Source organism: Hippoglossus hippoglossus, chromosome 7, assembly GCF_009819705.1.
Source record: "Hippoglossus hippoglossus isolate fHipHip1 chromosome 7, fHipHip1.pri, whole genome shotgun sequence".
Taxonomy (NCBI): domain Eukaryota; kingdom Metazoa; phylum Chordata; class Actinopteri; order Pleuronectiformes; family Pleuronectidae; genus Hippoglossus; species Hippoglossus hippoglossus.
Window position 1 is genome coordinate 14,264,679 of NC_047157.1, and position 15,242 is coordinate 14,279,920.

General features: G+C 41.2%; 1 protein-coding gene across 2 annotated transcripts; it reads left to right on the forward strand.

Moving 5' to 3' along the window:
* The first annotated feature begins 8,152 nt into the window (after positions 1-8,152).
* Positions 8,153-12,030, forward strand: dclre1b (DNA cross-link repair 1B). Of its 2 annotated transcripts, XM_034591027.1 has the most exons (5): positions 8,254-8,747; positions 10,131-10,296; positions 10,407-10,589; positions 10,765-11,619; positions 11,655-11,828. In XM_034591027.1, exons 1-5 carry the CDS (start codon positions 8,550-8,552, stop codon positions 11,687-11,689), a joined length of 1,437 nt encoding a protein of 478 aa, XP_034446918.1. In that variant the 5' UTR covers positions 8,254-8,549; the 3' UTR covers positions 11,690-11,828. The 2 variants fall into 2 exon arrangements, with proteins under 2 accessions (XP_034446917.1, XP_034446918.1); XM_034591026.1 differs by having other exon boundaries at positions 8,153-8,747; positions 10,765-12,030.
* The last annotated feature ends 3,212 nt before the right edge of the window (positions 12,031-15,242 follow it).

Here is a 15,242-nt window from a genome sequence, read left to right on the forward strand (position 1 = left end):
AAAATTCCTTTTTGGGATTGTGGTTTTTGTACTTGCCCCTCATTGGACACTCAGCCACATGCCCTGGATTTCTCTTCCCAATAACACTCACCCCCACCCTTTGGTTGTTTGGGTCTGTTGTTGGTTAGTTAGTTGCTTTGCACTTTTACTCTTTTTCTATCTTCAACTTCCAGAAGTCTCTGTCTGTCTGTGGCTCGCATATCTTGAGAATCTCTCATCTTATCAGTTTCACACTTGTCATGTGTATTTTTAAGGGCTCAAGGAAGTGAAGCGTTGAATTGACTACAATTTAGAAACGCGAGGACGTTCACTATTAATATTCCTTGAATAAACAGGTGACCAGCGGTCGATAGTAGCAGCGGCTGGGACCTTATTAGTGTAAGTGACGTTGTCGATCACAACAGCGTGTTCACGACAACAGACAACAACTGACTCTCGAGTTTACAGTTCTGCCTCACTGAACTCATCGTAAAACATGTGAGCAGCTCTTTGTGCAGCAGCAGCAGCTTCATGGCTCTGCAGACTGAGTCTTCACTTGCCACAGCTCAGTTTCTGCAGGTAAAAGTCAGATGAAAACATCCCTGCATCCCCTTTAAAGCCACTGCATCAGCTAACTCGATCTTCTGCGAGGCCAAGTGCACTGATCAAACTCACTTTCCGCTGATGCTGAGCAGGCCATCCGTGAGCATTAAAATATTGGCATCTGGGCTGGGGCACTGAAGAGGGAGCGAGATGAGATAAAAGAGCATTTTTCATTCACTCGTCTCTCTGTGGTGGAAACACTCGAGGATGTTTACCTGAACATGTTTCTGTTTTTTTTGTGTGTGCACATCTGGCTCATTTAAAATCTATGCAAATTTTGTCCAACATGGAGAGTTCAGTTTGAGGGTTACCATCATTTTCAAGCAGAATTAACAGGGAAGAAATCAAACCTATCACCAGATACTTGAATGTAAAATGTAAATGCATGCAGCTCCTCCGATTTAAACATTTTCTACTGTAGATAGTAGATTTGTGAGTTTCTCTTTAATTTATTCCACTGTGGCAAACACACAAAGCAACAAACACTCAGAGCCTGTAAAATATAAAATACAGCATAATATTTAGCTTTGTGCTTTCATCTTATCAATTACTGCCATCGCTGTCATGATGACATTGAGAGTCATTGTATGTATAAAGCAGTGGGAATATTAAAACCAAATTGGTTCAAGAACTGAGGAAACTAAAGTTAGATGAAAAAGGTTGCTGTTGGAAGAAACAACACACGTATCCAAAAAGGAAAAAGGGGGCAAGAACAGAAGCAACCTGGGGGAAAAAAACAACAGGCAGAGATGCCATAAAAGTGTCTTTTATGTCAGCCCAACTGGAGCTGCATGAATAATTTCAGCCATTTTCTATTGCACTATATGAAACCACGATTGTGTAAATGATAGCAAAAGCATCACAAAAAGTGGGTGAGCCGGAAAGCCAACTAAGGGGAAATCCAGAGGTTTTTCGTCTCGTTATTTTTGTACGGAAAAACCTTGCTGTTACTCCTTTCAGCTCAGCCATCTCTTATCAGCCCCAACAAAACACATCCTCTGAGGCTGAAAGAGCTGCAGCACTAATGTGGTGACAGCCCCCATCATTTATACTTTGAAGACACTATTTAACTCGTGTATTAAAATGCAGTGTCCAACTGAGACAGAGGACGTGAAACCCAACATCGTTTAATCTTTCTCGTTTTTTTGTTCTCTTCCTGACTGTCTCTGCAAATATACTCAGCTGCCTAATCCTGCAGGGGGAATTGAGTCAAGCTGCCATCAGAGTGAGTGCTGCTCATCTCATATTTGATATTTACTGACTGAACTTTTCCTCTTTAGAGATTGTAAACCCTGCACACAAAGGTCGTGCAGATCACCACTGGAGCGGAACATTTAATAAAGGCTGAATCTCCACAGCATGAAAGGCCTGTTGACAAATGAATCATCACGCAGCCTCACTGCTAATTGTGGCAGAAAAATGTTCTTTCATTGATTATCTGAGAAATAAAAATGATCTTGTTCCTGCTTCTATACAGGAAATTAATACTGCAGAGACAGTGCATCGATTGTCTTCCCGAGAGAATACAGCTGCCGTTTAATTTACTGATAATCAATCCGGAGTCACGGATAGATGGTATCCAGCAGAATGGCTGTACTGCCACATAGTGCTGATAATGAGGCGGCTAATGAGGAGTTGTTACTCACAGCCTTTTAACATATTGACACGCTGGTACCTGCATTTTCACTAACCTGCTGTTTTGCCCTATTGGCTATAAGCTTACAGGGGGGAACTCGGGCTGTGTGTGTGAGTGTGTATACTCGTTTTTGTTACCTTTTTAGGACCTTCTCTGGACCAGCAGACCTCATGGGGACCTCCTAATGAGGCATTTCTGAGGTCCTGGTTAAGGGTTTGAGGTAAGATGTCAATTATGGTTATGTTAAGGTGTTCTTTAGGCTGTCACAATGAATTTAAGTAAGTGCAAAGTCCTAATAAAGATAGAGGCACAAATGTGCATGAGTGTGTGTGTGTGTGTGTGTGTGTGTGTGTGTGTGTGTGTGTGTGTGTGTGTGTGTGTGTGTGTGTGTGTGTGCCTCATTAGCAGCTGTGCAATGTGTAGTACCGACATGTGTCTGCTGTTCCAGCGAGACTGTAATAAGCCCAACCAAGGTTACCCCCTTTTTTTCTGCTGCTGCTCAGTGTCAACCCCTTCAAGGCTGCTGTCAGCAAGAATCCAACAAAACACACCACACCTCCACAGTCACCCACAATAACAACAGAGCATTTCTCCTGTCTATTCCCATTGGGCGCTATTACAGGGAATGTTTGCAGCGAGAGGGGAAGCAGCCCTTGTAGCCCTAGTGGGTCTTTGGAAAACAATCCAACAGTTCCTCTGCAGTAAATGCAGCTCTGGAACCTGTTCCATATATGCATTATGCACATGGGGGGGCACTTTGCTAAATGATGAGCAAACACAGAAAGTGTCATGCACATTGATAGAGTAAAGCACATTGCAGCCGTGCGAGCACAGTTTCTTTGTGGCCTTTATGATATATTATTTAGCCCATCTTTTATTACGACTTAGTGTTCTGGGTACTAATGGCACGAATAAGCACTTCTTTAGATCTGTAACATCTGAAAAGCAAAATTACAGTGGTCACATCTGAAAAAGTGGATTCTTCAACACAGCTTGGATATTGATTTTCTCAGACTTTCTGTAACCATCCCACATGAAGACTTGACATATGTGCAGTGGAATCGTGCTTCACTCTAATAAGGCCCTTTGCTGTACTCTGCTCAGCCAGCTTGTGCTTCCACCGGAGCCTGAAGCCTGCAGACTTGAAACTACTTGAAAAACCATTTTTCCACAAGTGAATAGAAGTGCTCCTCTTCTATCTACAAGACTTCCATTCCTCTGACCATCATCCAATCTCTGGTAATGTACGTCTTAAATCACTTCTCCTGTTGTAGACAGAGGGGTTTCTAGGTGGAGGTGTTAAAATGTGTTTTCTTCATGTTTTATTCTAAATGCAACAAAACATTTGTGGAATCACATCCTGATCCACATTAGAAAAGTAATGGCACAGAGTCAACAGAAGTGACACGAGAGCAATTGAAAATCCCTCATCACATCACAGCAGCAATCCATTCATGCAAAATACTTTATTTTTGCATGGATAGACTGAGGCAACGTGTATAAATCTGTTCACTGCATCACTTCACTTTGCTGATGCGGAAAAATAAATGATACACAGCTGGACGTTCTTGTTGTTGTTGACGGTACATTTGTGAGGTGTTGGCCCCGTATAGTTGTATATAATATCTGCTAGCTTCAGCCAAAATGCAACAAATCTTGTGCGTCAACAAAACAATTTTTTTTGCACGAAAGCTTTTGTCTAAAGCTCAGGGCAGGAGTATTGGTAATGGCTGCACCAGAGAGAAATGGACTATATTACACACAACATCACACATAATCAATACAACATAGGAAACTGCTTGAATAACCCACTTGGACCTTCAAGCCCTCTGGTCCAGTGCATGTGGGGGCAAAGTGCAAAAATATATGCATGAAAAAAATGTATATTTCATATTTTTTAAACATTTAAGCCCAGACACCACCTGAATATAAATAAAGCACAAAAATATTCCATCATGCTTCTTGTGCAATTTTCATATCGTTGATGCTGTGGCTCATTCCTGTGAGGCAGAGGATTCCTTTCTCCTTCAAAAAGCATGGGTTGCATAAATGGAACCGGGCCGTTGCTTCAGCATATAAGAAAAAATGGATGTCTCCAGCCTCATTCAGCTCCTATGACGCTTATTAAGACGGCTCCATCTGAGCTCTCACTACTCAGCCACGATGCACACGCCCTGGTCCAACCAAGAACATTTCAAAAAGACTTGGAGCCCTCCAGGAAGACAATTAGAGTCGTCTCTCTCCCAGTATGCAGCGTTGCCGTGACAGCAAGCGACGAGCACATTGCTATGCATTATGCAGCCCCTAAAACTGCACCCTTCGCGGGCCCGTGGAGGATCTTCAGCAGGCTCACGCTGCGTGCCACACCCCGCAGCCCAACTCCTGAATTTCTAATGAGCCGAGCTAATCAAATCAGATGAGAGCTCTCGTAACCCACTGTGTACTGTGGCGTGCCATGGCTGGCAACCTGGCTCGAAATAGAGGGTGGTCACCAAAACTGGCAGAAAAGGGGTTTAGACAGTGGCCGTGCTGCTGCACTGTGGTAATGTGTGTTTGTGCCAGAGAGAGCGCAAAAAAGAGACATCATGAAAACCCTACTGGGGATGACAGAGTGGAAACGGATAACATCAAGAAAACAAAGCATAGACACATCAGTGCAGAGGAGAGAGAATGTGCGGGGGGGGGAAACCAGAGAGTGACACAGAGATAAACAGAGAAAGACAGATGAAATAAGCGAGAGCACATGCCAAAATAAAAAATATGTGTTACTTCTCACAAGCTCGTTACAGCCAACAACTTGCCCTTTGTCCCCGAGGGACAACTTTGGCTTCTCACACACGTCCATAAATGTCTCTGCAGGGGTGTGTGTACTGCGCCGCTGCAGCATCCCTGGGGACAGGAGGCTGTGAGAGGGGTTGAGGAGGCTGGTTGTTATTGGGTCTGTACAAATTAGTTGACTCAGATATGAATGGACCCAATGGAGATGTATCGCTCTATTGTTCAAGTGAGATTGATAAATACTGATACAGCAGATAGAGGCAAAGTCCTCGGAATTAATTACATTTTTCATTTCACTGAGTTTCAACATCACAACATTTTCTAAAAGCTTATAACCAGATTCCTATAGTGTAGAAGAAAATATAGAACAGGTCACTCTGATATACTGAGGCCAGCAGAAGTAAACTAAAAGCAGAGGGGGATCACAGGCTGTGCACCCATCTGCTTTCCGAGCATCACTGCTGCTGTCTGACAGCACTTTTGTTTGCCTCTGCATAACAACATGACAGATAAGACAACTCACCCCCCCCCGACCTCAGCAACCTTTGGTTTGACATGTAAACAGAGCTGCTGTTTTCTATTCCCATAGCCTCGCTCATATTCTTATTATTCTGGAGAATGAAGAAGTGCACCTGGATTTTTTGTTTCCAGCCTGTCAGTTTGTCTGTTTCTAAGAAAGATTACACAAATACAAACAAATGGATTTCCACAAAACTTGGTGGAGAGATGTGGTATGGGTCAGGGAAGACCTCTTTACATTTTGGTGTGGATCCAGATCAGGGAGTAGATCCAGGATTTTCTTTCCAATGTCATTGTGGGGTATGGTGTTTTTCCCAGTTTTCCCAGTGAATAATTCATTGATGTGGATTTTAAATAATCAGGCATGTTTAGGGAACTGATGAGGTATGTGCTCTATATGTGCCATTCTAGTTTATAATGTGGTAAAACATGAGCTTTGACTCTGTATTAATGAGGGCACTAAAAGTGTAATTGCTGAATACATTATCCGTGGTATAATACCTATAAATATTACATTTTTTCATATGTGTATTACTATCAAGTCTTGTGGATTAATACGAGGAAGATTTTCCAGATGAAAAATATTTCATGTAATTACCTGGCAACTTGACAGCATAAAGTCCCCCAACTGTGCAGTAATCCACAGGGCACTCAGCTGTGTAAGTTAACATAAAGATGTGAATAGTAACAGGGTCTCCACTGATTTCCCTGACTGAACGCAACCCACTCCTCTTCAGTTAATCATCAGCACAATGTATGTCATCTCCAGCACAAGGTTTCAAAGGGCGTGTGTGTTTGTTTGTGTGTGTGCAACTAACTCATAGGAATGTCTGTGCCGGAAAAAAAATGAAGGTCCCCACAGGTACAGACTTCTGAAGGGCTTAGGAGCACATTACCCCTATGGAGACACAAGTTTGTGTCTGTGTGTGTAGTGTGTAGTGTGTAGTGTGTAGTGTGTAGTGTGTAGTGTGTGCTGAGGAAAGACAGTTAATTAACTGTAATTCAGAGTGTGATTAATGTGGTTGTGGGTACGTGGAGAGGAAGCTCACTGTGTGATAAGAGGAATGTGCAGTAGTCCCAGGTATAATCCTGAAAAGTGAGCGGTGTGCAAAAGGGAGAGGGGGAGGGGGCTGCAATGGGTCGCCCTCACCATAGCAACGACCCCATTTTTTTAAATATCCCAACACACACATACACCCTTTCTTAAATCAATCCATCATCAAATATATCACAATCAGATAAACACTATTTCATACATTGTACCACGGTTTGTTTATATTTTGGTAGGGAACCCATGAAGACTTCTTTATGTCACCTTGTCGAGAAAGAAAATAATAATGTTGTGCTTTGTGACTGAAAGTAATTTTTTATTTTTTCCAACGACGGAAAATAAAATCCAATTGAAGATGAAATGTGTACTTTTTCCTGATTCTGTTGAAAAAAATAAATAACAGAATCAATCATAAAATGTTTAAAATTAAAAGTCCTCCACAGACTGATTTGTCTTTCCTCTAAGATCAAAGTGTCATAAAATAACTGTTTCCTCTGTCTTGGCTCCATCTAGTGGAAAACAGTGAACAATTCAGTTTCAGTGAGATGTAGTGGGTCGTTATTTCTTGATTTTGGCTTTTGGTATTTTAAGAAAAGGACTTTGAAACAATTTAAATAACAATAGATTTGTAACTGGTGTCGATAAATCCTACATATAAAAGACTTGTTCCAATGATGTCAGAAACTATTTTAAAGTTCTACCTATATCTAAATTAACATCCATATTTTGTATGCACCTGAATAAATTTCACTCAGCAGTTCCTCAGTTCAGTGTCTGAGTATCGATTGGTGCTAAATGCTGCTTTTCTTCTTGCTTGTGTTTTATTTTGTTTGCATTCATGAAAAAAAAAGTCTACTCTTGTTTAAGGTTTTAGGTTTGTTGTCTGTAAATCCTGTTAGATTTTGAACAATGAAATTAAAGCAAATCAACGTTTAAAATATATGAAAGCCAAATTCTCTCAGGAAAGTTTTTTGTAAATTTAGGAATGATATGATCATGTGATGAGAGATAAAGATTTGTAGCTTTCTTGTATTATTCCAACTTAACATTTCATAGTTCAACCAAAGACTATTATTCTGACTGAGCAGCCTCTAACCTTGACCCACAGTACAGCAACATTTAAACTGATATCAGAATTTATTATTATTTATTTCCACATACATTTGACATTAATTGTTTTTAAGTTGGATTTAGTCAGCATTCAGCAAATGATTCTTCTATTTTTTCCCCCTTGAATAAAAGCATGAATAACGGTTTGTGCATCACAGAATGTGAAAAATGATCTAATACTCCTGATTTTACCAAAAGCTGATTTGATGATATTGCTAAACTGAAGAATTCAGGTCTGAATCAAAGACTACTCCCAGGTTTCTGGCCTCATCACTGATCTAAATCTATATCATCTCTAAGTGACTGTACAACACTTTACAGAACTACAACTCTGTTTGTTTTGAATGTGCTTCATAAACAAACATAAACAAACACCTTCTTGATGGAGGATATTATATAAATATAAAAACAGTCCGGCTGTTATTGCCCCTGACTCAGCGGGGGATTTGTAATGCGGCCAGCAGGACGGCTCTGTGCCATACACGGAATGACCTACAGGTGGCAGTGTGGTTCCACAACCACTTTGAGACCGAGGAAGAAGAAGAACACGCGGAACAAATTGTAAACACAAATGGCGGAGCGTGTGTGTCAGTAGGTCAGCCCGCCAATGAACACAGAAGAGGAAGTGTTCAACATGTAACGGCTGAGGAGGTGTGTGTGTTCGTGTTGCTGCAGGTTACAGAGAAGACATTTGCTCGCCTCTCAATGCTAGCTCAAGTTAGCTTCCACTGCTTTCTCCTATTTTGTCGTGGACTCAGAAACAGTCTGAACTTTACAACTCGTTGTGTTAGTGAGAAGCTAAAAACAAATATAAAACTCGAAACTTGCCTTCAGTCGTCGCTGAGTGTTGGATTTCCAGTGTGACCACAGACCATGGCCGTCAATGGGAAAGTCATCCCGCACACGCCGCTGGCCGTCGACTTCTGGCAGGTTCGGAAGTGTCCGGGTGCTCGGCTGTTTTTCTTGACCCACATGCACAGCGACCACACGGTGGGCTTGACCTCGACCTGGAGCAACAGGCCCATCTACTGCTCCCCCACCACCGCCACACTGCTCAGGCTGAAGCTGCAGGTGAGGAGGCTCACACGAGCTCCACTGGTCATTCCTCTGCCTCCTCCAGGACAGTGTACTGGGAGCTATGAAGGGACATACCAGTGATTGGTCGCTTGTGTTTGACTGTGTTTTTGCATCCAGATGTGGTTTAAAGTTTTCTACACATCTGTAATATATAGCTTTTGTAGTTTGTTAATTGGATGGACTGGTTTTGGAATCTACGAGAGATGTGCTACATACAAACTTTGCTTACTTACTTAACTTGTGTGATATTTGTGTCCATTTGTCTGGGTCTACAAAGCAACTCTGGTTTCTAAGTTTAGAAAAGTGTTGAGGAAGTTTTGACCATCCTCACATATTACTGTATATATGCCACTATATATTATTGTATATTACATTATATATGTACAAGAGAGTAGTGCCTGTCTTAATTCCAAAGATACTCCCTTCTCTCTCTAAGCAGTACCCAAGGTCAGGGTATAGATAAAGGACCAACAAACAATGCATTGTAGTGTCTACACTTAGGGACTTTCAAATCCAGCTCAACTATTTTGCGTATTTCACCAGTGGCGAGACATAAGGACACAATGTGATTTAGGAATGCATACTTTAGGCTTACCTGTCCAATAGGATGCGAACACCTACATGTAACATAGAGAGTGACAGCAATTCTAGCCATTCAGGAGTTCTCATTTCACCAGCTCCAGAAAACGTCCATAACAAAAATCTGATCAGCATTGAACAAGTCCTTTTCAAAACACGTCATGTTCGACAGTCCTCTCGGGAAAACATGTTTTTTCATATGACAAACACTACAAACTTGTGTTTTGGTTTGATGTGACATAACCAGTAAGGTACTGTGGATTCCAATCAAAGCCCCAATGTCAGAAATGGCTTGCTTCAAATCGCTTGCTTTAAGCATGTCAGGATAAATAAAAGGGAATGATTCAGTTTTGATGTACAGTAGCAGCCGTTGAAAAGGAATCATGGACAAACAATAGGGTGAAAAAACTGAATTACGTGTCTGAGTAACATGTGTGGCCTGACCACAGAGAGTTGCCAAAACAGATTAGATGTTTTCATCTGGTGTTTTGATGGTGGTAGAGAGTGCTAATGTCTTGCATTGGTGTTGAGATGAGCTGAGATCACATTATATAAACACATCTTTCATGCGTGTATAAAAATATCTACAATCATTAACTCAAGGTTTTCCTTAAAATGTTCACTTATGTGTTGCTTCACTGAGGAGTTAGAACAAGCAGATATGAAAATACCTTCATATCAGGTGCATCATTTTGGGAAAAACTTTTGCTTGTTTTCAAATTATTTAAGGTTAACAATGGCTGTGTGTGTGCAGTCATTTACAGTAACCTGCTGCTGATCATTTCTGTTTCTGCTCAGGTAAAGGAACAGTGGATCCATCCATTAGAGCTGGGGGACCCACACATGCTGCCGCTGGATGACATTGGCAAGGAGAGGCTGACAGTCACCCTGATAGAAGCCAACCACTGTCCAGGGGCTGTGATGTTTCTCTTCGAAGGCTATTTTGGTTCTATACTGTACACTGGTCAGTGTCTGAAGCCACTGGAAGATTAGTTTCATACGATGAAAGCATATGCACAGGTTCTATATTGAGTGGAGCATCGCAGGAATTAATTGTCTCCCTCTTTATTTCAGGTGACTTCAGATATACTCCCTCAATGCTGCGTGAGCCATGTCTGAGGACAAACACCACTATTGACGTCCTGTACCTGGACAACACCAACTGTGACCCCAACCGCACCCTCCCCTCCAGAAAGCAAGCCACTCAACAAATCAAAGAGATCATCCGCAGCCACCCCAGCCACAATGTTGTCATAGGTAATTTTGTATAGAGTTCTTCGTGGGGATGGTTTTCAGACAAGAAATTATTACTGTAAAAGAGCCAATACATAATTACAGCCTAATGTTATATGTTATTTAAAAAACATGCTGTTAATTATCATGTTATCCAATGTTGCATTGTTATTTTTGCTGACTTTGGGATGCATTACAGGTTTGTATACACTGGGGAAGGAGTCCCTGCTGCTGGACCTGGCAATGGAGTTCAAAACCTGGATTGAGGTGAGTTTTGAGAGGATGGAGACCCTCAAAGCTCTGGAGCTGCCTGACGTTTTCACCACTGACCCGGGGGCCGGTCGCATCCGAGCCGTATATCAGTCAGAGATCGGTTTCGCCGCTTTGAACCAGTGGAACAAACAACATCCCACTTTGGCCATCTTGCCCACCAGCAGGCCCCTGGTCTCCTTCCACCCCAATGTCCATGTGGTGCCCTACTCCGACCACTCCTCTTATCAAGAGCTGGAGGATTTTGTCTCTGCGCTTAAACCTACCTCCCTTTTACCCATTGTAGGAACTTGCGCACCTGGAAATCTCTCCGCCTTACTGCCCAGCAAAAAGCGCCCTGTAATCCTTGTGCCCGAGTCAGTCCGACAGTACATGCTGAGACAGCCTGAGATCCAGCTCGGCTCATCAGCATTTACCCGCCTTCGCAGCAGACACCTCAGACCGGTTGCTCCCAAGGGGGTGATATTTGAGTCTCCTCCAAAGGGGTCCACGACGCCATGTGAAGAAGATGTCTGCGGACCAGAGTGTCCGGAGGAGGATGCTTCTGAGGAGGAGATGGACACAGAAAGAAGTGAAAAGGACTCTGACAGCATCCTTATCGACATTAGCAAGACAGTCACCCCTAACAAAAACAGAGGAGGAGCTGGAGACACGTGGAGCCTCAACATCGTCCAGACAGTCTCAGAAGACGTGCTGGTGGCAGAATCACTGCCACTCAGTCAACATACCCAGATTAACCATGCTCCAGTGGAGATTGTTACAAACAGAAGGCCTTTTGAAACTAATGCCAAAATAAAGAACACAGCATCAAGTGGAAATTACAACAGTCCACAAAGGGGACACAGAAATGTTGAGAACAACCACAAACCGTCAGACGAGGACGACATGAGTCAGCACAGTGGATGTGGAAGTGATTGGGACAGCCTGACATTATTGCAGAACAGCTCCAGTAACATTTCCTGTCGCTCTGCCACGGAGCTGAAGGAGAAGTATTTAGAGGAGTTTGAAAACAGTATTTTAAAGAGTCTCCCCTTCATGGAGGAGGATTTTAAGACCTGGGGCCTCCTGCACCACAGCTTTGTGCGCAGTTTCCCCTCTCCGCTATATGATGCATAATGACATCTCAGTAAATAATGTGACGTGAAGTTTTTTAGCTTGTTTTCACTGTGTGTTAACATAAATACTTTAAAACTGACTATTTTCTGTCCTATATATAATTTTCCTTGTGGTGCTTCCTTTTTGTGGATAGTCTGGAGTTAAGATTTGGGTCTGTAATAGAAATTTATAAATGTAGATTTACCTCTTTTTATAATCCCACTAGTCATCAGTATTTCAGTGCCTCTGTTCGTCTGTTATAATTTTGTTTGTGGAGCACAACTCAGAAACCATTTGGAATTTACTTAATGAAATTTGATGGTGCCTTTTGATATTTGGGGTGTGACAGGCGGTTAAGTCAACTCCTGATGACACGTGTTCAACTCCTGCTTTGAGAACCAGCTGACTTGAAAAACTAACATTTTTCTGTCCTTAATTGATGAGCAGTTGAACATAAGAATTTGGAGGTTTTGAAGTGCTTTGAAATACCAGTGGATGGAGAAGTTTTTGCTGCTGCAAAGAGCCGTGAGTTATGAGCCAAAATCTGCATTCACTTTTAGCCTGAAAGTTAAAATAAATTTATAAAATGTATTTGCCATATTTCCAGATCAGCCTTTTTAACTTACACTTTATTCTTTTACTGCATAGGAGTGAATACTTTATAGTAGAAAAGAAAAACTAATGCTTCCATACTGTAAAAAATAAAAATGTATGATTTAACAGCAGTGTTCCTTACTGTATTAGTCTGCCAATGATGGAAAAACTAGAGTGAAACACTGTTCAGAAAAATCTTAAACACTTTCACTCATTTTATTTTTTAACTTTAAGAAAACTAACTGTCTGAGAGATAATTGAATAATTCATTTTATATATTTTGTCATATATTCGTAAATATTTGAGTTTATACTGTCGCTGAAAATATAGATAGGACATTTATTAAAAGTATACTTTGTTTATGTAATGTTTTAAAATGTAATGCTGTTTGAAATAAGGTTAATTGAATGTGTAATGTAAGAAGTCACATGACCATAGCTCAGAGGTTAAGTATGTTAGCGTTGCATTATGGGATAGAGCTAACAGGGATGCCGATGGAACCCATACAGTCCTGGAATAACCACATTCTGCACATAAGCCCTATGAGACAAATTGTGATTTGTGAATATGGGCTATACAAGTAAAATTTGATTTGACGTGGTTGAAGAAGCGCACACGGTGACTGTATTTCACTTGTTTAAGTCACTTAATTTCACTTGCTTGAGAGACTTTCAGAAAATTATGGAGCGATGTATATTTGAAACCTTGGTTCTTTAATTCTCTTGTAGTTTTTGTGAAAACTACAAGAGAATAGAGAGAGAAATATTAATCTTCAAAAGACTTCAGAATGATTAGTGGCCAGTATCTCATTGAACTGGTGTGGCTACAAAAACAATTGAATTAGAATTGTAAGAAATGAATGGATATATGTGTAGTGAATTGCAGTATTTCTTCTGACCTTATTCCTTCCACAGTTTACTGTGTGTTCCATAGTGTTTTTGCTTTCCATAATCTTTTGTACATTTTTGATTAGAGGTGACAGCAGCTGCCTCACAGCTCTGTTGATTATTTTTTTATGTAATACATGTTGCTGTCATATGTATGTTGAATGACAATGTGCCAATTGTTTCTTCATTAAATTACAGATTATTGGTAAAATAACCTGCTTTGGTGTTCAAATGATCTCCTGGTATTAAAAGAACCACACACGCTGCAGGACAGAGACACGATGGAGAATCACAGCTTTCTGTTGTTGCAGTGTCGTTGTTTTCCACAAGATGGCAGTAGTTTATTACAGATGTCACCTTTTACTTGAAGCCTTGCTTCTCATTTAATTAGTCTTGCAGGTTTCTGCAGCATGTCTGATTTTTATAAGAAAAAAACCCTCACGTATATTCAGTAGCCAACGACATGTTGCACTGCAATGACTCAGCTGTCGACTGAACACCATGAAGCAGGACCTGTACTTCTAAAGTCCTGCTCAGTGTCCTCACAGCTTTAATAGCCTTGTTATGTCTGAATAGGAAACTAATTTACTGTATTACAACATCTCGTCTTCACCACCTCCACAAAACAGCCTTTGCCTCGAGCGGTGTAATCGCTGCAGACAGCACGGTCGTATAAAGTCATCTTTAGTTGGCTCTGATCCTAGCACGTCCCATTAGACTGCACTCCGGAAAAGTGCCTTATAAAAAGTTGCCTCTGTGTGAGGTTGAGAAACCTCAGTAGTGTCGTGCTGAGACATCGTATAGTCTCCGTCAGTGGGTTGTCAGATTGACACGAGCTGCCAACAGGAGTCTCCTCTTGTGCTCATAAAGGATGAATGATTGGCTGCTGAATGTAGGAGGAGGCAGATCTGGGATTAGCAATCAGCTACAGGCCCAGAGTCGACTGTGCAGCGGAATACTGATGAAGACCAGTGGACCAAGCACAACAACATATTTCAATACAATAAGGCAGTAAAAGTGAAAGTACTCAATGTAGAAAAATCTTGCCTGTGGCTGTACTGCTCTTAATTGTTGAATAATTAAATAATAATTACTGCTGTATTCATGTATAAGTAGCATTTTACTATTGGAGACTAAAGGGCAGCATCTTCTCAATAAATCAATCTATTGTTTGTTGGCACCTTTACAGTTTTCCTTTTGTCCACCCATTAGTCCAAACCTGATGACATAAAGTAGAATTAAACTATTATCGTGTAGATAATCCTCACATTTTAGAAAATCATTCTATTTAGTAAACGTCACATTTAGCTCTGTTTGTTTGTTTGTAAACAGCATTACGCAATAAACTACTGGGCAGATTACCACAAAACTTGGTGGAAGGAAGTAGTATAAGTCAGGAAATATCCCTTTAAACGTTGATGCGTATACAATGTGAGATAGGGAGTTTTTCAAAATCTTCCTCGATTTCTCAGAGAATAATTTTGGGATCTTAATGCCACTTTTCTGTAATGCCATCAGGACACAGGTGCAGGTTCAGAAGGTGCAACAGGGCCAGTGCCTGCAGCCATTGCAGCACTTAATAAGATACCCCACCACAAGCCCATCTGTTGTCTGAAGGCCATCTGCGATCTATAAATGTTTATGAGATGCCCACGTTAGTCTGCTACGCATTTATATTGTTGTTGAATGATGTGTGCTGTAGAGTTGTTTTGGTGTTTGTTTCATGGGACGTAATTTGCGAAGATGAATGCACAGTGTTGTGGAGCTAACTAACTGAGTACCATTGTAAACTGAGTAAGAAGTATACTATGCTGTACATCACTGTGTCTAC

Excerpts from the sequence above, each read along its gene's own strand:
- dclre1b (XM_034591026.1), top strand. The coding sequence starts at position 8,550 with ATGGCCGTCAATGGGAAAGTCATCCCGCACACGCCGCTGGCCGTCGAC. Across the intron at positions 8,748-10,130 it reads TGCTCAGGCTGAAGCTGCAG|GTAAAGGAACAGTGGATCCA; the intron begins GTGAGGAGGCTC and ends GTTTCTGCTCAG. Across the intron at positions 10,297-10,406 it reads TGGTTCTATACTGTACACTG|GTGACTTCAGATATACTCCC; the intron begins GTCAGTGTCTGA and ends TCTTTATTTCAG.